The sequence below is a fragment of the Pseudorca crassidens genome, chromosome X (assembly GCF_039906515.1).
Source record: "Pseudorca crassidens isolate mPseCra1 chromosome X, mPseCra1.hap1, whole genome shotgun sequence".
NCBI classification, from domain to species: domain Eukaryota; kingdom Metazoa; phylum Chordata; class Mammalia; order Artiodactyla; family Delphinidae; genus Pseudorca; species Pseudorca crassidens.
In genome coordinates this window covers 2626855-2652554 of record NC_090317.1, presented here as the reverse complement: position 1 = coordinate 2652554, position 25700 = coordinate 2626855, and the positions used below count along the sequence as shown (strand labels likewise).

The window sequence follows — 25700 nt, the reverse complement described above, 5'->3', positions numbered from 1 at the left end:
CAGGGACTTGGGCAGAGGCAAGGGTGGTGCTGAAAGGACAGGGGCCAGTGGTGGTGGAGAGGACACGGTGATGGGAGCCGTGAGGCTAAGAAGGAGACAGCGTTCCGAGCGCCCTAAGTGCCCCTTCCTGAAGATGAAGACAGCTTCTGGACACTTGTCTCCCTGTTGCCGTGGAGAATGGGGCCATCACTGAGAGCCGGAGCACAGGACGTTTGCATCTGGGCCTTGGTGACTCTGTTCTGATGACTGGGAACGCTTATAGACTTGGGGACTCCATCTTTGATCCACCCTTTCTCCTCTGGGGCTGCAGAGAACAGGCAGCTCAGGTCAGGGGTGCCATGGGGAGGCCGATGTCACGGTCACAGTCCCTGTGGCTCTGGCCAGGTCCCAGTAGCCAAGCCTCGCAGGTTGACACATTGGGCTCTGCGTTACCCTCCTGGTCCCCGCCCACGCCAGCCCCAACAGACGTCCCCAAAGTGGAGGTGCAGTGAAGAGAGGCTGCCACTGCTAGAAAGCCAGCCTCAGGCCACTGCTCCAGGTTTCTAACGGCAGAGACAAATGGGACCCCGGAGTGACTCATACTGAACCGTGACCCTCTGTGCCCCCCACCCCAGGTCCTGCCTTTTCTCTCCGTGATAATGGAATGGCGCTGGCCGGGGGAGGGGGCACCCAGCTGGCAGGTACTGAGCGCTAAACACCTGCTAGGTACCAGGCGAGGCCCGACAGGAGAAGGGACCCGCCACAATGCCCAGGCACATGGTGACGGAGGGAGACAGCTCTGAGGACCCCTGCAAGGAGCTCTTGACTCCCCACAGCCTCCGGCCAAGGGGCCTGGCTCCAACTGCAGGTCTGTGGCTGTCCCCTTCCTGCGTGCAGCGTCTCGGGGCGGAGACCAATCCCTCTGGCTCTGCTGCCACCGGGCCCTGGCCTTCCCCTCCCTCTTCTCCCCGTCTCTCTGCCTGGAGGTGCTCTCCTCTCTGTGGGAAGCAGGTACTGAGGGGTAATAGCTACTCTCTAAACTTAGAGGGGGAAAATCCCCACAGACTTGGCAGAAGTATCCTGCGCCTTCCTTGTGGAACGCCTCTCAAGCGTGAACGTTGGGAGGGGGCAGTGAGGGGGCGCTGCATGGGGACAGCGTTGAGGCTAAGGGACAGTGACGGAAGAGGAGTCCTCACCTGGGCCGGGGCGCACCTGGGGCCACAGCCTGGGGCTCCACCTCGGCCTGTGTGGACGGCTCCCCAGGGCCCCTCTGCAACTGGGAGCTCTGTCCTTCCTTGCTCTGGCTGGGTCGCTGGCCCCGCTCCTGCCACCCCCAAACCTACGAGAGAGAGAAACCTGGACCCGAGCCCCGACAGCAGAGGCAGTGCTCGCTCTGGAGGCTGGAGTCCTCCGCCTCGTCTCTCTGTGCCTCGGTTTCCTCATACAGAAGGCTCCTGGCCCTTGTTCCTGGCACGGTAACCAGGAGCTACCGTTTTCATTATTTAAGGGTCCCTCGGCGACAGCAGGGCTCCAAAGGGCAGCAAGTTGGCTGTGTGGCTTCACGTGGCGGGGCGCCACCCGAGTCTCCCTGCCAGCGGCCAAGTGGCTCCGTGAGCTGGCCTGGGCCCTGGGGGCCCACCCACAGTGCCTGCTCTGCCGCGGCCGCCTGCCCTGGACAGCGGTTCCTGCGTCCTGCAGCTTCACCGCCGCCGCCGCCGCCACCGCCATCGGGCCACGGGCGAGTCCCCGCCCTGGGCCTTGTCTCCCTCCTGTCTTCCCTTAGCCCAGTCACTGTCAGGGGCTGACTAGGGCTTCCGGGGCCCAGAGCTGGGCCTGCACAAGTGCTCCCAGACCAGGCCAGAGGGTGGAAAGCTCCTGCAGTGGGAGCACTGAACACCTGACCCCAGAGGAGCAGTGACCCAGCCAGCCTGGTGTTAGGCCTTGGTCTGCGCGCCAGGAGCCAGCGGGGCCCAGGCTGGGCCTTGCAGTGCTGCAAGGCGGAGCGGGAAGCAAGGCGCTCAGTCTGTCATACAGGGAGGCGACCCCTGAGGACGGAGACGAGAAAGACCCTCTGCATCCCCAGGACCCCCTCCCCACCCCCCAAAGACAACTGAGCCCGGGCCAGGGAGCTGGAGTGAGCCCCGCCTTGGTCTGGCCGCACTGCCTGGTTCACGCCTCCCTTCCTGTGGCGAGATGGCTTGACTCAGGAAGCACACTCCTGGTGGGGGAACGGAGAGACGTGGCCAGGGAGCTGGGCGGGCCACTCACAGAGGCCTTCACTGGAGCCGTTGGCTCCCGACCTCCTGGCCTATCCTTCCAGCCGTGCTGGCTCCCCTCTCCTGGCCCCGTTCGGCCCTCTCTCTCCTCCCCTTCCACCGCCCTCCCGCCTCTTCCCTCTCGCCTCCCTTTGCCTGTCCAGCCAATGGGCGTGGGTGTCTGGCTCTCTCCTGGTAAAAGGATTATATCATCTGTAATGTATATCCAGACACGCGCACTGCTTCTCGGGAGGACAAGGCAAGGAGAGGGAGCCCGCGCAGCTGGCCGGAGGGGGTTTATAACCAGGTTATTGAACCTGAACCTGAGCCCTCCCGGAATGGGGCTGTTAATGGCTCCCGAGGTCCCGGACCCTCGGAAATCAATCGCTGCTGCACGACACAAGCTGCCTCTCGGCCCTGCCCCCTCCTCTCCCCTCAGCTCCCTCCTGGCCCTCACCCTCACCCTTTCACCTGGGCTGCAAGTGCCGATCTGAGAGCAACCACTGGGCCACTTGGTTTCAAATGTCCGGATGCGGTTCTGTCAGGGGCTGCTGCAGGCAGGTGGGGCTCCGGAACAGGGCCTAGAACGTGTTCCTGAAGGCAAGGCAACTGGTAGTGAGATGCGTCTAAAGGATGCTGGCTAAAGTGCCTCTGACGGAGGAGGGGCAGAGTGAGGCCTGTTACCCAGTGGTGGAGGGACGACGGCAGCACGCGGATTCAGCGGCGGATATCGCTCTCAGTGGGACCCAATGGTTGCCCAGAAATAACGCCTCACGTGTGTGCGCACCCAAATGCCGGTGCCCATGGGGAGCAGGGTCTCCACGCAAGGACCAGGTGGGATGCGCCTCTCCTCAAAGCTCCAGCTGCCTGGAAAGGGACCCAGAATCGGACCGGAGAACAGCTGCACCTGCGCAGCTATGGCCGCCTTCAGCCCAAGGCCCGCAGTGGCACACCCCCGGCACATTCGGAGCACGGCCCAGCCTCCTGCCGGTGGAGGTTCTGGTGGGCGAGGGGGCAGGGCCACAGAGGAGAGGGTGAGGGCTGGAGATTTCTGTTAGGAGCAACAGCATCTGAGCACGTGGGCTTGGCTGCTTCGGGGACGGAGGCCCAGCTGCGTCTTCAGAACAACCTCGATTCCAACACGGTTGGCCTCTCAGTCGAGCGCTCTTCGAGAAGATTCTCCTTTTTATTCCTCAAGAGGGAACAGGTCAGGCCTGGCTACCTAAGACAAGTCCCTGGGGACGAGGAGGGAGACCCCGTTTCCCGAGGCGGAGCAGACCTGTGCCTTGGGAGCTCCCAGGACTGGCCTGGCCGTTTGTGTTGGTCTTCTCTCCCAGAGCTGGGTGGGTCTTGTTGCCTGGAGAGCAGAGGCCCTGTGGGAGGGCTGGGGTAGGAGCTTTGCAGGGGTGGGGGGGCAGCATCATTCAATCCAAATGTTCCTCCTCCAGCCGTTCAGCCCTGAGTCACTGAAGTGCAGGATTGTGGGGGGCGGGGGGCTGGTTATTCAACCTTTCCAGATACTCCTCTGTGAGTCAGCTCACCAAGCCTTTGCAGGGGGCCAACTGAGTGCCCAGGGCCACGACACGGCTGTCGTATGTCTTCCGCAAATGGGAGGCTCACCAGGGAAGCCAGCCCCATCTTTTTCGGTTTCCATGTATTTTCCCGTTTTGACAGATAAAATGGTCCTATTGATAAACGGCACGGCTTCTGGCACATGTTGATTTCTTAGCAAAGGCCCCCTGACTTGAGGACAGCTGGCACCGTGGAGCGTCACAGAAGCACGGCGTCGAGCGGCACGACCCACACACAGCTTCGTTTGCTCGCTCATGCAGTGTGGTTTTGGCAGTTCAGTTCCACGCTGGACCCTGGGGCCCTGATGCTGAAGAGGAGGTGAAAGGTCAGCCCAGCCCAGGGCACCTTAGGCCTGCCTGTCAGATGCACCTGCCAGCGGGTGCAGCCCAGAAAGGCCCAGGGGCTCGAGCAGGGGGAGGGTTGTAAGGGTGGGCACCTGCTGAGGCCCGAAAGGGGCAAAGGGCAGGGTGGGCATGCCAAGCTCCCACAACCTGGAGAGAAACTGCAGCAAAGCTTAGCAGGGCCCTTGGAGATCATGAGGTCTGTGCCTTTCCCCAAATGTACGGATTAGGAAACAGAGCGGCCCCTCTCCTCTCTTTTCCAGGGGAGCTGACTCAGGGGAATTCAAGGCTGCTGCAGACACTAGCCAGGAAGCCTGGCCTCCCTCGGCCGCCCCTCATCCGTGGGGCGGCTGGCATCCCGGCTCTGCCTACCTTCTTCTCCATGCTCTCCCGGCCTTGAGCCCGCTCGGGCCCTGTCCCTGCACTCCTGTGTGATCGCCAGGATACCACTGCCTCGGTTTCCCTACTTATAGCATGGGAAAGGTCTCCTCCGACTCCCAGACTGGTATAAGGACCAAATGAGGTCCTGGTGGCCTTGGGTCCGGAGGAAAGCAAACCGGGCCTGGTGACAGCACCCCCTCCCAGCCCCACCCCCAATGTCCAGCCTCCACCCCTTCCAGGCACTGAAGCCCAAATGCTATGACCATTAGCCGGAATCCGATGCATGAAAAAGGGAGAAGGTAGTGCCAGGGGCACCGGTGGTTGGGGACACTTGCAGTGCCGTCAGCTGGACCTTATGCCCTATCCCCTGTGGCGGCAGGAGGTGGCTCTGGGGGCCAAGATGCGCCTGGTCCTCGATGGGTCCCTTCGCTTCTCTTGAGGGTAGCAGGGGTGCCAGCAGAGACTCTTCGGTGCAACCGTCTCCCAGCCCAGGCCCTACCTAGGTCAGGGCCCCCCACCCCACTCCGGCACCCCAAGCTCGGAGACCCCAGGCAGCGGGGCCGTTGGGGGCCGGGGGCTGCAGGGGACATCCCGGAGAGGGGCCACATTGGGCAGAGCGGGCAGAGGCTTGCAGGTGGGAGGAAGGCGGGCGGGGGAGGTGGAGGGAGACGCCGGGCAGGCCGCGGCCCCTCCCCGCTCCCTCCCTGCGCGCCGCCGGCGACATTGCCCCTCCTGGGCAGGGGGCGGAGAAGACGGCGACGGGAGAGGAGGAGGCGGCGGCGGAGGCGGGATTTGGAGTTTCCCTCCGCAGCGGCGGCGGCGGCGGCCCCTCGGCTCCAAGCGAGGCCGCCGCCCGAGGCTCCGGTGGCGCTCGGCGGCAGAGGCTGTGGCGCTTCCCGCCGCCCGGGCTTCGGAAACTTCCCGGCCGCGACGCGCGGAGCCGGCGCAGGAAGCCGAGCGGAACGGAGGTGAGCGGAGGTGAGCGGAGCACGCGGCGCCCGGGCACCCACCCCACCCCCACCCTGCCTGGCCGCCCCCCGACGTGCGCTCCTCCACCCTGCACCCCCAAAGTCTTGCCAGAGCGCACCCCACAGGGCCAACGCACGCGCCCCTGGAGACCCAGGCACGCGCCCCTGGGAGATCCACTCAGTGCTACCATCGCACACCCCCCGTGCACATCCCGCCCGTGCACCTCCCGTGTCCATGGCCACGCACACCCCCTGACACAGGCGCGTGCACAAACCATGCACCGCGGACCCAGGTCCCTGCAGTGCACACACCAGCAGCCGCTAAGTCACCATCCACTACTGTCCCCAACTCAGGCCAGCACCCATCCCAGACGCTGCCACGCCTCAGTACACACCCAGGCGCGCGAGCGCGCGCGCGCGTTCACACTCACACACACACACACACACACACACACACACACATGCCAAACACATCCCTGCGATGTCTGCACTAACATAGCTCTCCTCACCGTGCCCCACCATCTCCAACTCCCCATATGCTCATTACAGACACCCCACCCACGTTCCCAGCCCAGAGACACTGCAATCCGCCCAGCCCTGAACAAACCCCAACACTAACCCCCACCCCAGAGGCCGACCCTCCCCACTCCCTGAAGCCAGGCCCGCTCCCCAGGCACACACCTCTAGCATCCCCAGCACGCACTCCCATACACCCCAACATGTATGCACACCTGCTGGATTCATGCTCTCCAGCACCCTGCCCCGCCCCCATCGCAAATAGCCCTCAACATCCCCCAGCACATCCCGAGTCCCTCCCACCACCACTCCCCAACACCTGGCACGCGGGCGCTAGAGGCTGCAGCGTTTGGTGGCATCTCTGCCGGGCGCCTCTGGCTCGCCTTCGCAGCAGCAGCTCACCATCCTGAGACCCCCAGGTGCCTCCCTAAACAGACCTTGAGGCTCCCCAGCGACTGGCTTGGCCTCTTCCCTAAGAGATAAGGAAGGCACTTGGGGTGCAAGGTACCGTACTTAGATGGGGGGGAGGGGGCGGGGAAGAGGAAGGGAGAGGCAGGCACTGAAATGGAGGCGGCCCAGCTGGGACCAAAGGGGCCCCAGTTGCTGGCACGCACGTAGTAGGTGGGTTTCCTGGGGGCATGAGTCGGAGTGCCGCGTGTGCCCGTCTGCCTGTGCGGTGGCGGGAGGGCCGTGTGCGCACGTGTGCTTGTGCGTGTCTGTTGGGGGCGAGTGTGTGACCCGCTGAGGAAACAAGCAGGAGTGGTACCCTCCTGGGCTCCCTCACGCAACAATTGGTTTCATTCATTCATGCCTTCTTTTGTTAACGAGCATTTCTTCCGTGAGCGCCGCGTGCCAGGCCCTTCACTGGGGGCTGGGGCCAGCTTGGGGCCGGGCACACACCCGCTCCTGCCTTGGAGGAACTCCCAGTCCCGCGAGGAGACCGACCGGGAAAAGCAGAAAGCCATCCCCAGCGGAAAGTGGATTTGGTGGAAAAGACAGTGGATTTGGCAGGAACGCTGTCGCTGGGAGTTCTGCCCCTGGCCATGTGACCCGGCCGCGACAGCCGAAATTCTGCCACTCGGCCCGGCGGGAACCGTGTGTTTCGGGGAGGCGGGGGGAGGGGGGGGATGGAGGGGAGGCGGGGCGCCGCTCTCGGGAGGCTCCAGGGACCAGAAGGCGCACGCGGCGCGCGCGAGGCCTACGGGCAGCGGCGTTTCCGCGGCCTCCGAGGGGCACTGGCTGGGCCGGGCGGGGGGCCGGGGGCGCCCGGCGGGAGCTGGGGCGGCGGGCGCAGCGCCCACCCTACGGGAAGCGCGCGGCCTGGCTCCGCCCGCCGGAGGGGGCCTGCCGAGGCCCCGGCGCGCGGCGCTGCCTCCCCCTGCCCGGCGCGCCCGGGGAGCGGGTGCGGGGCGGGGCCGGCGCTGCGGGGGCCCGAGCGCGGGCGGGCCGGGCGAGGGTCGGGGGAGGGGGGCTTGGCTGCGTTCAGCCCTGCAGTGCGGAGGTGGCAACAGGTTCCAGTCTGTCCTGCTGCTGGCGCAGCGGGCGCTGCTGGCGCCGGGCAGCGAGCGCTCACTTTCGAGATTGAATCCCCCTCCTGAGCGCTCTCTCCCGGCGGGAGGGCTGGCCGGCAGGGGTCCGGAGCGAGGCTCAGGGGAGCCCCTTCTCGGGCGTTGCGAGGCGCAGGCCCCGCAGAACCCCAGCCCGGGGCGGGGGTTAGGGTTTCTTGGAGCCTAGTTCCCTCTCCCCTCACCCTTGCAGAAGTTGCCTCCCTTCTCATCCTCAGCTTCCCAGCCCGGCTCCGGTCACCTCCCCCAGGGAGCCCTCTCCAGAAAGCAGGGCTAGGCACCTCAGGAGCTCCTACCTCCAGGGGGTTGGCGACCGTCTCTCCAACCACGCTGAGCCCTCAGGACAGGGCGGGTGGGGACACGTATCTCTCCACCTCCCTGTCGGGTGCTGCCACCCCCACTGCCCACGACTCTGCCAAGCCAGACACCCCAGGCTGGCATGTTGCAGAGCCCCTTAGTGCCTTCAGCCCCTGCCCACCCCAGGCTCCTGCGCACAGCTGCGGCAGGCCTGGAGGGAGCCCCCAGGCTTGGGGCCCATGGGCAGGTGGCAGCCAACCTCTGTCTCTGGGAGCTAGGATGTGAGGGAAAGGAAATGCCCCCCACTCCGCTCCGGCCCAGCTGGCAACCTCGGGGAACTGAGCCCTGGAGCACAGAGGAGGGAGACAGAAACCTTGTGGGGAGGGGGGATGGCTGAAGAAGGAACAGAATCAGGACAGGCTGCAGAGGAGGCCGGGACTAGGGGCAAGGGGACCCAGCCCAGCTGCCTGAGGCCCCTGGATGCATGTGGTGGGACTCAGCCCAGAGACCTAGACATGTCCCAGGCTGCTGGCGCACTGGGCCCGGAAGGGAGGGAGGGAAGGAGGGAGGGAGGAAGGGGGCGACTGGAGGCCCCTTCGAGGCAACTGGCTCTCTGTAAGCTGCCCTCTCCCCAGCATTACCTCCCACGTTTTCTCATCTTACTTTGTGGTCCGTGAGAGGAGTCTTCGGCAGCCACGCTGGACTGAGCCGTCCCAGAGAGTGGCCCTCCAGTGGCTTTGCACCCTCGCTCCTTAGTTACTGTCTTGTGGTGCTCATCCTGTGTGCACAGCTCTGCCTTCTTTTACTTAGTTCCTTGGGGTGGATTCCCAAAAGTGGCCAGAGGGTGTGGTGTTCTTCCCAGCTGTGGAAGCATAGTACCAAGTTAATTCCCACAAGGGCCACACCAACAGAGAACCCTCTGGCAACCAGCAATGGAGCAGTAGGCCAGTTTCACAGCACCCCTGCCAGCACCGGGAGCTCTCATTTTGAGAACATTTCACTAATGTGACAGGTGGGAAGTGTTACCTTGTTTTCTGTCGTTGTTACCTTGTTTTTTTTAAATTTACTTTCCTTCCACGACTGAGGTTGAACCTTCCCCCAAACGCCTTGGGCCGATCGCATTTCCTTCTTCGTGTGGTCTTTTCTGCTTCCTTCGCCCATTTATCTATAGGAGTCTTAACCTTTTGATTAAGCTGTATGAGCTTTATCTTATCTGCTGTACATTTTCCTTCAACTCTGCTGTTTGCTTTAGATGGGCTTGAAGCAGAGAAGGGACACAGACCAGACTTTTCAGAAACCTCCCCCACCTCGTTTCATTGTCTCAGCACTTATCACACCTGGTATTATCTTGTTCGGCCCCTCGGTTTATTACTGACCTGTCCTGCAGGCCTGGGAGTGCTGTGCAAGCAGCGGCCCGGTGTGTCCTGCCTGTTCGCCATCCTGTGTCCGTGGAAGGTATGGAGGACACCGTGGGCCTTTGCTGCAGGGCAGGGCTGAGGGGGGTTGAGGCACACAGGCCTGGAGGTAGGGAGAGGCCTTTGGAAGCTATGATGGTGACCCAGGCCGGTGCAGGGGGCAGAGGGGAATGTCCAGATGTGAGAGACATTTAAGTGGACATGACTCGGCTCTTGACAAAACGAGGAGCCAGGGGTGGCTCCCAGGATCAATAATGTGGTACGAGAGAGCACCCCACTTCAGGGCTGAGAGCACAGAGCTCCCGGGGCCGTTGGCCTGGCCTGTCCGAAGGAAGCCACTGTGGTGCCCAGAAGCTGCCCTCTGCCTGCCCAGCCCTCCAGCTGGCCTTGGGCAGGGTTCTGGCCAGGAGGCAGCAGTGGGTTTCTGGTCCCGCTTCCCCCTCCCCTCCACGATTTCGCCGGCATCCCATGGTAGCCAAGGCGGTGGCTGTGAGGGGCCTGTTATATAGACTGAAGTCCAGTCAGGGCACGCGGTGGTCACCCCAAATGAGTAGGGCTGGAGGCAGCCTCTGGGGCAGGGCCACTGGGCTCCTGTCCCCACCCCTCCCCCTGCCTCCAGGGGCCTGACTGGCGCCGGCCAGGGGAGCTGCAGCTGGTCCCCTGCTGGGCCCCTGACCTGCCCTTGGCCTCTGCCCTGGCCCAGTCCCGCTTCGGTGGAAGCCCCGGCTCAGCGCGCCACTTGCAGGGCCCACTCAACTGCTGTCGAGGGCACCCGTTGGTTCGCTGCCCCCCTGAGCCCGCCCCCGCCGCCCCGCCCCTCCAAACGGCAACTCCACGTCCAAAGGCAGCAGCTTCCAAGGTGGAAGCTGGGTCCCACTGCCAGGAAGCGGCCGGTGCGCGGGCGGCAGTGGACTCGGCCTCCACGTGCGCGCCTGCTCCACTGCCCCGCCCTCTTCCCGGTGGCCGGGATCGGGGACTCCCTGCCCGCGGACGGCGCCCCTCGTCCCGCGGTGGCCGTGGCTGGGACGTCCGCGCGCGGCCGCTCGCCGCGGGATCACGCTCCAGGTCTCTCTCCTTTTGTTTTCTACGGGGGGGAGGAGGGCAGCTCCGAGAGGTCCGGCCGGCCGAGGTCCAGCACCTCGGCACCACCTCTATTACCCGGGCCCGCCTGGCCATGCGGGAGATCTCGGGCTGGACCCCCTCTCACGCGCACACGCCCCCCAAGTCGGAAGCTCGAACGTGGGGAGTGACTGCGGGCAGGCAGAGTGAGAGACGGACGCAGAAAGGGGGTGTGGGGGGAGATGGCTGCGGCCTTGGGCCCCCGGGAGTGGCCAGGAAGGGACCCACGGCGGCTCTCGAAGGGGCCGTTGGACCCCCAGCCTTCCTCTTCTGGGGGACCTCTCACTTCCCTTCCTGGGACGGGAAGCAACGCCGAGTGGCTGCCTGGGGCGTTTTTCTTGGGGCGCAAGGGGCGCCTTTCTGCATATCCTTACTGTAGGAGGGGTACGAGAAGAAAATCAGGCAGTAGAGGGGCGTCCCTGCGGGACCCTCGGCGCCCGCCTTCAGGACCCGGGCCTGGCTTCCCGTCTTGGCCCCCGGGCCAGAGCCCGTTGGCGGCCGGGCGCGAAGGACGCGAGCTCACGTCGCGCGCCTTCCCTCTCTCTGCAGCTCTCGGGGCCCGACGTGCCAGGAGCCGCGAGCCCATGGAGGGTCTGGGCCGCTCGTGCCTGTGGCTGCGCCGGGAGCTGTCGCCCCCGCGGCCACGGCTGCTGCTCCTGGACTGCCGCAGCCGCGAGTTGTACGAGTCGGCGCGCATCGGCGGGGCGCTGAGCGTGGCCCTGCCCGCGCTGCTGCTGCGCCGCCTGCGGCGGGGGAGCCTGTCGGTGCGCGCGCTCCTGCCTGGGCCGCCGCTGCAGCCGCCCCCGCCCGCCCCGGTGCTCCTGTACGACCAGGGCGGGGGCCGGCACCGGCGCGGGGAGGCCGAGGCCGAGGCCGAGGAGTGGGAGGCCGAGTCGGTGCTGGGCACCCTGCTCCAGAAGCTGCGGGAGGAAGGCTACCTGGCCTACTACCTACAGGGTAGGTGCGGGTGGTGGCCCGCGGGCACCAGCCCGGGGAGGACCCCAGCCCAGGGAGGGCCGGGCCCCACCTTCTGAGGACATTCATGATTCATTTGACCTTGGGCAAGCCCGGCCTCATTTTGTCTAAAGTGGAGGTGAGGTTTCCCTCCCCTGAGCATGACCTTGGGGAAGTCCTTCACTCTTGGGAGCCCCAGTTTCTGAGTCTGGAAAATGGGGAGAACCTGCCCTGACCTGGCTCCCTGGATGCTCAAGAATGGAATGCCCAGTTCGGGCTCCCAGCCCCCATCCCATCATATCACCCCCTCCCCCAGCTGCTCAGCCATGGGTGAAGGAGGCTGGAGCCACAAGAGGACAAATCCCGCTCAGCAAAGGGTCTGGAAGGGGGAGGGGAAGAGAGAGGGAGAGAAGCAGTGAAGGCAGGAGGAGGCAGAGAGCTCCCCCCTCCCCCGCCTGCCATGGTCATGGCAGGGCTTGGGGGTGGAGGGGAGATGGGCTGATACAGGCATGTTGGCTCCTTGCCAAGCCAAACACCCCCAGAGATCCAGGGTAGGGACGAGATTCCCATGAACCTACAGAGCCAGCTGTCCCCACCTCCCCATCCAGGAGGGTCATTGGCCTGTCGTCTGTTGCTCCATTCTGAATGCACAGGGACATAGAAATACATAAAATGTCAAATTTCCAGGCCCCCACCGCCATCCCCAGGGAAATAGTAGTTGTTTGTAGATGGAGATGTTCACTTCTTGGGACTTTGGGACCATCCAGGTGGAGCGCTGCACTCTCTCCCAGGCTCTCTGCCCCTTGGGGTCGACCTCATCCCTGAGGAGAGCACAGACACGGCTGTGACCCGGCCCCTGGCCTCGGGGTGCTCCTGGTCGACCTGGGTCAGGAGACCCCCCCAGGCAGAGAACTCACATCTGAACCTTTCCTCTCCTTTAACTGATGGCCGCTGTCCTCCCCAAGGCTGGCAGTACATCTAAACTCTGTTGAGCCCTCGTGCCTGCCTTGGCTTGGCCCTGGGGGGGTGTAAGGTCCTCTTTGGGTGGCTCTGCCCCCGCCTGGCGCCTTGCAGCTGCAGTGGGCCCTTGCCGTTCGGAGCAGCAGCCACCAGTGCCGAGCACACCACACGGGAGACCAGTGTAGGTCAGACTGCTGGCTTTCGAGTTCCTCTCGGAGACATCTGCCAGCCCCCTCAGGCATCGGAATTGTCCAGGGTCGGGTCCCTGTCCCCAGCCAGGGCGCTCGGCTACCCGGGATCCTCCCCTTGTCCCCTCCCAGGTGGCTTCAGCAGATTCCAGGCCGAGTGCCCTCACCTATGTGAGACCAGCCTTGACAGTCGTGGGGGCCCAAGCACAGCTCCGGTGCCCAGCCCAGTGGTGGGGCTCGGTGGCCTGTGCCTGGGCTCCGACTGCTCCGACGCGGAATCCGAGCCTGACCGAGACTCCATGAGCTGTGGCCTGGATTCGGAGGGTGCCACGCCCCCCCCAGCGGGGCTGCTGCCATCCTTCCCGGTCCAGATCCTGCCCAACCTCTACCTGGGCAGTGCCCGGGATTCGGCCAACGTGGAGAGCTTGGCCAAGCTGGGCATCCGCTACATCCTCAATGTCACCCCAAACCTGCCTAACCTCTTCGAGAAGAACGGCGACTTTCACTACAAGCAGATCCCCATCTCGGACCACTGGAGCCAGAACTTGTCCCAGTTCTTTCCGGAGGCCATTGCATTCATTGGTGAGGCCGCTCTGCACTCCCCCCTCCCTCCCCAGCCCCGGCCCTGGCTGCTGGCCTCTCCCACGTCTTCCCTGTCCCTCACCTGGGCTCCTCCAGGCTCAGCTGCCTCCCCAGAGCCCCGAGCCGGGATGGCCCTGCGGGGGCCGGGCACCACTGGAGCAGCTCCCTAGCTCGGAGGATGGGGCGGGGACTGCCAGGGACCCCCCGGAAGGCCACCACCCGCACCTCACGCGGGCCCCCCTCTGCCCCCACCTAGACGAGGCCTTGTCCCAGAACTGCGGGGTGCTCGTTCACTGCCTGGCCGGCGTCAGCCGCTCCGTCACCGTCACCGTGGCCTACCTCATGCAGAAGCGCCACCTCTCGCTCAACGACGCCTACGACCTGGTCAAGCGGAAGAAGTCCAACATCTCGCCCAACTTCAACTTCATGGGGCAGCTGCTGGACTTCGAGCGCAGCCTGCGTCTGGAGGAGCGGCGCGCCCGGGATGGGGGCAGCGGGGGGCAGGAGTCGGCCGCCTCCGACCCGCCCTCCTTCTTCACCACGCCGACCAGCGATGGCGTCTTTGAGCTGGACGCCACATAGGGCCCCGGGCCGTCCCCCAGCGGGTGCGCCCAGCCCAGCCACCCGCGTGCTGGGGAAGAGGAGGGAGGGGGCTCAGCCTGGGGGGGCGGGGAGAGCACAATACCTCATGTGGAGCTGTGGGACGAGGCAGGAGCCGGGAGCCCCTCCAGGGTGGCGGTGGGGACAGGCCTGTCCTACCCACTTGAAACATCCACAGGAATCCTATTAAACGTGCCTATGGGCCGGGCCTGGGGCCGCCAGCCTGACCCGCGCTGCTTGTGGGCGGAACCCCGCTCCAGAACCTGCCTCTTCTGCGACTGTTCCTTTTTCCTTCGGGAGGGGGGTGGGGATTCCCATCCCCAGAGACCATTCCAGGTGGCTGCACTTGGCCGAGCTGGCCGGGCGCCGAGCCCCCTGCGGCTTCCCTTTCGGGAGGGCCGTGGGCCCGTTCCGGCCACCTCGTCTGCCACAGGGACCCACTCCCTGTCCCATCCCTCTTCCCAAATGGCTACTTATGGGGAGGGGTGCACCGCCGACACCAGCATAGTCACCCACTGCTCCTCCGCAGAGGGCTTGGGCTTCCTGGGACTGGGGGCCTCCCTGGGGACATGGCCTTGGAGGCGCAGCGGCCACCCAGCGTCCGCAGGGACAGCCCCTTTCTGGGTGGCTCCTTGCTGGGCAGCACTAGAGGGGAGGGCGCCGGCCTGGGAGCCGCTGGGCGGCTCCCGGCCGCACATCTGGCGCCCTGACTGTTTATCCACTTGACATTTGAAAAGATGCTTTTCTTCCTCTTCGCCCAGATGTCCTGACAGGATCACTGGGGCTCTTTGTGACTGAGGGTGGTCAGACTGCCGCCAGAGGAGATGGGGTCTCAAAGCAAGAGCTGGGGTGGGGGAGGGGAAGAAGCAGGCCTGGATTTTGCTGCTGTGGGTCCCACACGGCCGTGGTGGGTTTGGGGGGCGGGGAAGGGGCCGAGCTGCACACACACACAGTCATTCATTGCAGTACATACCCCTCATGGGCGGCGTGTGTGCGTGTGTGTGCGTGTGTCTATGTGTCAACACTCACACACACACCAGCCCGCTTACGGACCCGGCCCAGGGCCAGCAGTTCCTGCAGCAGGGCCATCTCACCCTTGGGAATGCACACCACGGCTGCTTTCCTTAATTGTTCCTGAATAAATGGTTTCTGTAAGATCCTAAACAGCGGGAAGCAGCTTCCTGAGCACCTTGGAGAGTTTGGGGGAGAAGGCAGGGAGCAAGACCTGGGGAGTGGGTGTGCTGGGCTGCTCGGGCACTCGCGCACCACCCGCCCCCATGTCACTTCCCACCTGGCATCCACACTGCCTGTCGGCCCAACCTCTGGCTGAGCCGCCCATTCACTCGTTGAGCTCCTACTCTGTGCCCCATGGCTCAGGACCAGGACCCTGTGAAGCAGCAGAGAGGGGAGCAGGGACCCAGAAGTGACCATGGGGGGTTGGTAGCTGAGCCCTGAGAGCGCAGAGTCCAACCCAAGCCCCAGTGTGAGGAGATGGAGCTGCAGAAGGACCCAAGCTGGTGAGGGACACGGGAAAACTGCACATCCAAGCATGTGTCCCTCCGGCTGACACTGTGGAATTTGGCCTCCAAAGGCTGGGTTGGGGGCAGGGAGAGCCTGCGGAGGCCACTGGGCCACCTGCAGTGACCTGCTCCTTCCAGCCTCCCAGCCTCAGCTCTGGCCGCCTCCAGTGCCTTCTGCGCACTAGCCGGGGCGGTCGCTCTAAAGACATGATTCCCGGTGATGGAGACACGGCAGGAAGTGACAGGAAGCTGGAGGGTGGGTGGAGACAAGCACAGTGTGAGAATGCAGTGGAGGCCTTGCGAGCAATGTGGACCACGCGTCCAGAGCAACTCTCCTGGTCCAGAACCTCTAAAACATAGGATGAAGTCTAAAAACATTTTTGAATGAATGGCTGAGCTCGTGGGAAAATAAGAGAAAGTCTCCAAGGTCAGAAACAATGAGGATACTTGAGATGGGGAAATAGTCCTGGATTCTCCAGGTGGGCCCTAAATGCCATCATATGCATCTTTATAAGGGAAAGAGAGAGGCGGGAGAGTGAGATGAGATGTGGTGATGGACATGGGTCGGAGCCAGAGAGATTTGAAGATACTACACCGCATGGAGGTTCTCCCAGGACAAGGCAGCTCATGAAGGCCAGCAGCTTCTCTGCCTAGGTTTGCAGGTGGCTAAGTCAGTTTGGAGTGGTGGGTAGCATCCACACCAGGGGCATTGTCAACTGAAGTAACTTCTCAGGGGCAGACAACAGGGAAGGGCCAACAGCTCAGTTCTACTAGACAGGTTGTGCAAGTGGTTCATTGGGACAGGCATATTCCTGCCTAGCTGGAGAAAGGAGAGGTCCCAAGCCATCCACACTCTCCTGACTGCCTTGAGGCTGTGCACAGGTATGTAGGAGACTCAAAAGGGTCAGTGGAAAAAACCCCGGGAAGGCCTGAAAATAGCCTGAAGATTGAAAGAACTCCCCCTCCCACACACAGATCCATCAGCAGAGCACACAAGCCTTAGTGGCTTGAGATGTTTGAGCACAGTTTCTGTCCAATCATTGTCTGGCCTCTAAGCTAGGCAGATACGGGGGCAGCCCCTAGAGAACCAGGCTTAAATTTTAAAATGGACTATTTCTTTTTTAACTCAGCAGAGACACCACTGACTGCACAGTGTGGGGCGGGGAGGGGACAGATTTCACAGACTTAGCCCAGAATAGTCACACAACAAAGAAACAAACAAGTTAAAACACACACACACACACACACACACACACACACACACACACACTCCAAAACAACTACTTCTAAGGGGAAAGGGAATATGAGAATCCAGAGTTGATGAAAAATATTATCTAAAATGTTCAATTTTCGGACTTCCCTGGTGGCGCAGTGGTTAAGAATCCACCTGCCAACGCAGGGGACACGGGTTGGAGCCCTGGTTTGGGAAGATCCCACATGCCGCGGAGCAACAAAGATCCCGCATGCCACGGCTAAGACCCGGCGCAGCCAAATAAATAAATAAATAAATAAATAAATATTTTTTTAAAAAAGAAAGAAAGAAAAGAAACTGTCTCTGAGTGTTCCCAGATGTTGGAATTAACAGATGAAAACTTCAAAGCACTTATTATAATTACGTTCAAAGTGCTAACAGAAACCATGTTTAAAGAGTTAAAGGGAAATGGGACTTCCCTGGTGGTCCAGTGGTAAAGAATCTGCCTTCCAATGCAGGGGACACGGGTTCGATCCCTGGTCAGGGAACTAAGATCCCCTATGCTGCGGGGCAACTAAGCCCACGTGCCACAACTACTGAGCTAGTGCGCCTCAACAAGAGAGCCCGCGTGCCGCAAACTACACAGCCCACACACCCTGCGCCACAACTAGAGAGAGAAAACCCGCACACCACAACTAGAGAGAAGCCCGCACGCCACAATGCAGAGCCCGTGCCACAATGAAAGATCCTGCATGCCTCAACAAAGATCCCACATGCCGCAACTAAGACCCCGTGCGGCCAAAAAATAAAGAAAGTAAATAAATATTTTTAAAGAGTTAAAGGAAAGTAGGACAAAAAAGAATCAATAGATAGAGATTCTCAATAGGGATACAGAGATTATGAAAGGATAACTAAATGGAAACAATGGATTTAAAGAGTACAATAACTGAAATGAAAAGTCCCCTAGAAGTATTAAAGAGTAAGTTCCAGATGTCATAAGGAATTATTACTGAACTTGAAAATAGATCGATAATATAAATTATCCAATCTGGAGAAAAGAGAGAAAAATGATTGAGCTTCAGAGACCTGTGGAACAACATCAAACATTCTAAAATATGTGTAATGGGAGGTTTTGAAGAAGAGGACAGAAAGGCTCAGAATAAATATTTGAAGAAGCAATGACAGAAATGTCCAAAATTTTATGAGAAACATTAATCAGGTCCAAGAAGTTCAATGAACCCCGAATAAGATAAAAACAAAGAGAGTGAGTCATAGACACTTCACAAATTGTTGAAAGCCAAAGATAGAAAATTTTGAAAGCAATAGGAGAAAAATGACCCACTTAGAAGAAAACCACAATAAAATTCACATCAGAAACAATGAAGGCCAAAGACAGTGAAATGACATAATCAAAGAGCTGAAAGAAAAAAACACTGTCCATCAAAAATTCTATATCTAGCAAAACTATCCTTTAAAAAAAACTGAAGGTTTAAAAAAGACATTTCCAGATAAACAAAGACTAGGAGAATTCATTGCTAGTATACTTCTTTACAAGAAATACTAAAAGAAGTCCTTCAGGCTGACACCAGTTAGTGACTTGAATTCACAAGAAGAAATGAAGAGCAGCAAAAATGATTAATATCTGGGTTAATATAAGTGTCTCTCTTAATATATTTTTCCTTATTTCTTCTCAACTTCTTTAGAAGACATAAGATTGTATAAAGCAATAGCTATAACACTGTATGGTTGAGTTTATATTATGACATATATAGATGTAATATACATGACATTAATAGCACAAAAGAGGAAGGAAGGAATGGAGCTATACTGGAGCAAAGTCTCTACAGTTTACCGAAAATTGTATGAGTACTAATAGGAAGTAGATTGTGATTAGTTAAGATCCGTATCGTAATGCAATTGTTCTTTGTGGGGTTTTTTAATATTTATTTTATTTATTTATTTTCCTTATTTTTTTGGCTGCATCAGGTCTTAGTTGCTGCACACAGGATCTTTGTTGAGGGATGCGAGATCTTTTTCGTTACAGCGCACAGTCCGCTCGGGTTTCTCTCTAGTTGTGGCCTGTGGGTTTTCTCTCTCAGTTGTGGTGCATAGGCTCCAGGGCGCGTGGGCTCTGTAGTTGTGGCACGTGGGCTCCAGAGCGCATGGGCCCTGTAGTTTGCGGCACGTTGGCTCTCTCGTTGAGGCGTGTGAGCTCAGTAGTTGTGGTGTGCGGGCTTAGTTGCCCTGCAGCATGTGGGATCTTAGCTCCCCGACCAGAGATCGAACCCACGTTCCCTGCATTGGAAGGAGGATTCTTTACCACTAGACCACCAGGGGAGTCCCTGTAATGCAACTGTAATTCAAAAATATATAGTTAAAAAATCAGCAGCAGAAATAAAATGGTACACTAAAAAATATTTAACACAAGAGAAGGCAGTCAAGGAGGAAGAGAGGAACGAAAAGACAGGCAATATAGAGAAACCAATAGCAAAATGGCAAATGTAAATCCAACCATATCAATCACTACATTAAATACGCAGGGTCTAAACACCCCAATCAAAAATCAGAGATTCAAAAAAGCAAGATTCAGCTAGCTATATATTGTTTACAAGAGAAATTTATCTTTAAATGCCTAGACCAACAACAACAAGAAAAGGTCTCAAATCAATGGCCAAATGACATACCTTAATAAACTAGAAAAAGAAAAGCAAACTAAATGCAAAGCAAGCAGATGGAAGATTAGTGCAGAAATGAATGAAATAGAAAAGAGGAAAACAATACAGAAGATCAGTGAAAAGTTGGTTCTTTGAAAAGACCAGCAAAGTTGATCTTACTTAGACTGATCAAGAAAAAAAGATTACCTGTTCTTTTCTCTGGCGGTCCAGTGGTTAGGACTCAGTGCTTTCACTGCCGTGGGCCAGGGCCCAATCCCTGGTAGGGGAACTAAGACTCCACAAACTGCACAACACGGCCAAAAGAAAAAAAAAAAGAAAAAGATTACCAAGATCAAGAATGAAAAGAGAGGGGCTTCCCTGGTGGCGCAGTGGTTGAGAGTCCGCCTGCCAATGCAGGGGACAAGGGTTCGTGCCCCGGTCCAGGAAGATCCCACATGCCGCGGAGCGGCTGGGCCCGTGAGCCATGGCCGCTGAGCCTGCACGTCCGGAGCCTGTGCTCCACAACGGGAGAGGCCACAACAGTGAGAGGCCCGCACACCGTAAAAAAAAAAAAAAAAAAAAAAAAGAATGAAAAGGGGGGGCTTCCCTGGTGGCGCAGTGGTTAAGAATCCGCCTGCCAATGCAGGGGACGCGGGTTTGAGCCCTGGTCCAGGAAGATCCCACATGCCACGGAGCGACTAAGCCCTGGTCCAGGAAGATCCCACATGCCACGGAGCGACTAAGCCCGTGCGCCACAACTACTGAGCCTGCGAGCCACAACTACTGAGCCCACGCACCTAGGGCCCGTGCTCCACAACAAGAGAAGCCACCGCAATGAGAAACCCACACACCGCGACAAAGAGTAGCCCCCGCTCGCCGCAACTAGAGAAAGCCCGCGCGCAGCAGCAAGACCCAACACAGCCAAAAATAAATAAATAAATTTAAAAATAATAATACTGTAAAAAAAAAACAAAAGAAAGAAAGAAAAAAAGATTACCTGGGAATTCCCTGGCGGTCCAGTGGTTAGGACTCAGTGCTTTCACTGCCATGGGCCCGGGTTCAATCCCTGGTCGGGGAACTAAGATCCCACAAGCTGCACAGCGCGGTCAAAAAAAAAAAAGATTACCAAGATCAAGAATGAAATGAGGGGACTTCCCTGGTGGAGCAGTGGTTAAGAATTTGCCTGCCAATGCAGGGGACACGGGTTCGAGCCCTGTGCCGGGAAGATCCCACATGCTGCGGAGCAACTAAGCCTGTGCACCACAACTACTGAGCCTGCACTCTAGATCCAGCAAGCCACAACTACTGAAGCCTGCGTGCCACAACTACTGAGCCCACGTGCCACAACTACTGAGCCCAAGTGCCTAGAGCCCGTGCTCCACAACAAGAGAAGCCACTGCAATGAGAAGCCCGCGCACCACAATGAAGAGTAGCCTCCTCTCGCCACAACTAGAGGAAGCCCGCGCACAGCAAAAAAGACCCAATGCAGCCATAAATAAATAAATTTATTTTTTTTCAAAAAGAATGAAAAGAGGGACATTGCTACTGACCCATAAAAATGTTAAGGGTTATAAGGCAATGTTTTGAACAAGTTTATGCCAACAAATTAGACAATTCAGATGAAATGGGCAAACTCCTGGAAAGACAAAAATGACCTCAATTGACTTTAAAAGAAAGAAAATCTGAATAGACTTATAACAAGCAAATAAGTTGAATTTGTAATTGAAAATCTTCCCACAAAGAAAATCCAAACCCAGAAGTCTTCACTGGTGAATTCTATCAAATAATGCAACTGAAAACGTATGTCCACACAAAAACTTGCACAGAAATAATCATAGCACACAATAGCCAAAAGGTGGAAACAACCCAAATGTCCATCAGTGGATGCATGGATAGATAAAACATGGTCTATCCATACAATGGAACATCGTTCAGCTATAAAAATGAATGAGGCACTGATACATGCTACAACATGGATGAACCTTGAAAACATTATGCTTAATGAAATAAGCCAGACACAAAGAGCCACATATTGTGATTCCATTTATATAAAATAGCAGAATAGGGAAGTCCACAGAGACAGAAGGTAGATTAGTGGTTGCCAGGGGCTGGGGGGTGGGGGCCGGATGGGGAGTTACTGCTAACGGGTACAGGGTTTTCCCTTGGGGTGATGAAAATATTCTGGAATTAGATCGTGATCACGTAAACTGTAAACACAGATCTTCCTCAACTTCTGATGGGGTTACATCCCAATAAACCCATCATAAGTTGAAAATATCCTAAGTCGAAAATGCATGTAATACACTTAACGTACCGAACATCATAGCTTAGCCTAGCCTACCTTCAGCATGCTCAGAACAGCCATAGTAGTCTACAGTTCGACAAAATCACCTAACACAAAGCCTATTTTATCATAAAGTGTTGAGTATGTCACGTACTTGAATACTGTGCTGAAAGTGAAAACCAGAATGGCTGTCTGGGTATAGAAGGGTCATAAGTGTATCCATCGTTTACCCTCGTGATCAAGTGGCTGAGTGAGAGCTTCGGGTGGCTGCCACGGCCCAGCATCACAAGAGAGGACTGCAGCACGTATTACTAACCTGGAGAAAGATCAAAATCCAAGATCCGAAGCACAGTTTCTACTGAACGCGTATTGCTTTTGCACCGTTGTAAAAGTCAAAAAATCGAGGGTCAAACCATTGTAAGTCAGGGACAATAAATTGTACATTTTAAAGGGTGAGGTTTATGGCGTGTGAATTATATCTCAGTAAACAAATTTAAGTTTGAAAGAAAAAGAATTGAACAAGATATGACAGGCAAGTATTCACGAAAAGAAAGATATAGTTGCTATGCTACTATCACTGTATAAGTCGACTATAAGGCAAAAGCATTACTAGTATTAATGCATGTTGCTCCATTTTGACCAAATGTGCAACTTACAAAATACGTAGCAATCCTAAACTCATCTGCACTTAATAACCTAACTTAAAAATACATAAGGCAGGGGCTTCCCTGGTGGCGCATTGGTTGAGAGTCCGCCTGCCGATGCAGGGGACACGGGTTCGTGCCCCGGTCCGGGAAGATCCCACATGCCGCGGAGCGGCTGGGCCCGTGAGCCATGGCCGCTGAGCCTGCGCGTCCGGAGCCTGTGCTCCGCAACGGGAGAGGCCACAACAGTGAGAGGCCCGCGTACAGAAAAAAAAAAAAACAACATAAGGCAATAATTGAAAGAACTAGAAGGATAAACTGAGAAAAAACAACTGGGCCTCTACTCGGGACATCACTTGAGGCAGGCTGGGCTCCCTGGCATGAGGGGAACTATTGAAATCTCTCTCGGGCTTGGGTGGGGCGGCATCTAGAGATGAGATTTTTGTATTTATCAAGAGGGGCCAGATACGGTTGAAAAATACTTGGAAACTGTCTTAAAGCAAAAATCTCATCTGGCCACCATCCTCCCTACAGCCCTCCAGTGGCTCCCCAGTGCCGTCTTGAGAAAGTTCACCTTTCTGGGCAATCTCTAACCACTTGTCCCAACAACCCTCAATCGACCAAATCGGGTTATTCGGTTTTTTCCCAAACACTCCGTACTTCGTGTCTTGCCCACCTGAAGAGACAGGGATGGAGACAGGGGTGCCTGGGCGGAGGTGGGGTTGGACGGAGAACATGGCTACCATGGGCCCTGAATAGGCCTGCTTCTCTCCTAGACTCCCTCACAGTCCCCCTGCTCAGTCCACCATGACCAATGTCCATCTTTCCAGTCCCTCTTCAGCTCCCTCCGTCAGCACATCTCTCTCACTTGCCCTCCAACATGGCCCCCAGACGTGCCCCTGCCGTCAGCCCAGGCCCTCACACTGAATCGCAGAGGGGTTCGCCCCATCAGCCAGGTTCCCGTTTCACAGGGAATTGACTCAATGAGCTAGAGGCACAGGGAGCGTCAAAGGCAACACCACCACCTGCAAGGCTGCGCTCAGCAAGAGAAGGGTGGAGAAGAGCTCCCCTGCCTTCTCCCCAAGTCCCCACACGGCCTTCCTGTTCCCAGCGAGCGCTCCTCACTTACACAGAGACCGGCAGGAGGCAGAGCCCAAGGCTGCATGGCCTTGGCTCAGTTATGCGGCCTCTATGCCCCGCCTCCCAGTATCCAAAGTGGGGATGACGATGATGAGTCGCTACCTCAGAGTCGAGGCTGGAGTTGATACGGGTGCCTGGCACACAGTAAGTGCTCAATAAACACTCACCACTGGGCCTTCCCTGGCGGTGCAGTGGTTAAGACTCCGCGCTTCCACTGCAGGGGGCAGGGTTTCAATCCGTGGTCTGGAACTAGATCCCGCATGCCACAGATTCGCTCCAGGACAGAGCGTGTGGCCCACCCTGTGTGGCCCAGAATGAGGGAGACATCTTCTTGTGATGCCCACAGGGCTCCCCCCTCAAACCCAGTCTGGTCCCTGACACCTGGGAAGGCCAGTCCTCTGGCCCCGGCTCCAGACTCAACAGCAGCTCAGCACCTCCCCAGCCCGGACAAGGGCGCTCTCAGGCCCCCACCCCGCCAGCGGCTCATCGCAGCTCAAAGACCGAGGCCCAGCTCTCACCTCACCAGGCTCCAGTCTGACCCGTCCCTCCGGCGCAGCCTCAGTACCGGAGCACCTGCTCTTCCCTGAGCCCGAAATGCTCCCACGGCCTGGGTCACCCAAAGCTTTCTTCTCGCAAACTGCCCCCCCCAGATGGGAAGGGCTCGGAGGGATGAACGGCGACGCCGCTGCCCGACCTGGGGGTCCCCCGTCTCCCTGCTCCCAGATGGGCAGGGTAGGCCTCTCCCCCAGGCTAGGACGTCCCTGGGGCAGGATTTGGGAGGGGGGAGGAGAAATGGTTTTGAGCAGCTGCCCCAGGTGCTGAAGGATCAACAGGTGGCTGATGGACGTGGAAAAATGCGACTGTGGCGCCTCCTGCTGGCGGAAGATCAAATTGCGCCCTGTGTCACTGCGGCCGGAGCTGGGGCCGGACTCTGACTCCGCAGCGAGGATGTGGCTGCAGCCTGGGCTGGAAGAGCTGGCTGTCTCCGAAGGAGTGTGGTTGCTTCTGGAAGGCTGGCTCTGGCACTCCTGATCAGGCCTCCCTGAGCAGCCAGCTGCTACCTTCCCCGGGCGGATCATTCCCACCGCCTGAGTAAGCCCACTCCCTCCACTGCAGGACCTCCTGCGTGACGGTGGGCACCTTGGCCGGTGGGCTCAGCGCCTGGCACAGAGTAGAGGCCCAATCAATGTTGATGGCAAAGCGAGAAAACGTGAGTGTGCTGGGAGGCCAATGTGAACAACCAAAAGAGGGGAGGAGAGCCAGAGAAGGGGACGTCTGAGGTGGCAGGACAGGAGATGACAAGGCCCCGCGTGGGGGGCTAAGGGGAGGCAGGACAGGTCGTTGGAGGTGAAGAGGCCAAGCTGTAGAGACCGGGCCAAGGTTATGGCAGCCTGAGGTCCCCCGGGCTATGGACAGAGAAAGGGGAGCTGGCGTGGTGGGACCACATTGTGTGACACCAAAGCCTAGAGCAAAGGATGGCCTAGAATTGGCCGTGGGGACAGAGGGGGAAGCTGCCTACCCCTCGGGACTTGCCCCGGGCTCAGGGGCCTGCGCGGCTGTGCACGGAAGGGGGTGGGAGGATGCTGGGAGGAGAACTCCGGAGAGAGACTTGTGCGTGGCTACCCTCCTCAGCGGAAGCCCGGCCCCTGCTCCAGCCCCACCCCCGAGACCCAGGCCAGCCCTGCTCTGGGCCTCGCCATCTCCCTTCAGATCCCAAAGGTCGACGTGGAGAGGTGTCTTCTCCAGCAGGCTCTGCGATGAAGGCTGGAAGGGACCAGTGGGCAGGGGTGACGGTGGGACAAAGGGGTGGCCAGCTCAGCCAGAACCGTGAGGGTGTTGCTTCTGCCCTGACCGGGGCCGAGGAGAGGCCCTAGGAGCCTTCCCCTCATGGGCGCAGGACAAAGGCCAAGCGGAGCCAGTAAAGGCCTGGAGCCCAGCAAGGCCGGGCTCTGGAGCCCTACCCGATCCAGAATGGGGGTGTGAGGGGCAGGGGCTGCGCAGACCAGAGCACCAGCCACCGTTCTTCACACCGGAAGCCACGACCCACCCAGCCCGGGGTCCCCAGGGCCTGGAGCCCAGCGGTGCCAAAGCCACGACCCAGCACAGAGGTTGAGGCCCCAGCAGCGCCCCCTCCTGGACGAGGGGCCCCTCCTCCAGCCTCAGAGACGGGCTGCTGAGGCTTTCGGTGCAAGGCGTGCTCTGGGAATGCTCTGTCCGGCCACGGCCACGGGAAGCAGGGGAAGGAAGGGAGACGGAGGGGGGGCGGGGAGGGGGGTGAAGACAGCCCGGAACTCTGGTTGCCCTCCTGGCTACAGCACCCGGGGCTCCACTCGCCCCTGAGCCCGGCCCAGGGCCCCAGAGCCACACGCAGGCCAACCTCGAGGGTGGCAGAGCTGGCCAGCTCGGCTGCCTCTTGCCGGCACGTCGGGGAGTGGGGACAGGAAGTTCTTGGACAACCCGGAGCTTGTCTGCTGTGATGGGGGGAGCAGAAGTTCGGGTGGTGACGGGCGAGGTGGCCTGCCTCCTTGGTTTCCTTCCCAGCCCTCATCCCTCCCCCCAGCTCACCACTGCCCA

The 25700-nt window shown here is 58.9% G+C and overlaps 1 protein-coding gene across 3 annotated transcripts; it reads left to right on the top strand.

Moving 5' to 3' along the window:
• Positions 1-5361: 5361 nt before the first annotated feature.
• On the top strand, positions 5362-13940 carry DUSP9 (dual specificity phosphatase 9). Of its 3 annotated transcripts, none has more exons than XM_067724503.1 (4): positions 5362-5506; positions 10958-11365; positions 12643-13092; positions 13349-13940. In XM_067724503.1, the coding sequence occupies exons 2-4, from the start codon at positions 10993-10995 to the stop codon at positions 13672-13674; spliced, it is 1149 nt and encodes a 382-aa protein (XP_067580604.1). In that variant the 5' UTR covers positions 5362-5506; positions 10958-10992; the 3' UTR covers positions 13675-13940. The 3 variants fall into 3 exon arrangements, with proteins under 3 accessions (XP_067580604.1, XP_067580605.1, XP_067580603.1); XM_067724504.1 differs by having other exon boundaries at positions 5379-5496; XM_067724502.1 differs by lacking the exon at positions 5362-5506 and having other exon boundaries at positions 8509-11365.
• The last annotated feature ends 11760 nt before the right edge of the window (positions 13941-25700 follow it).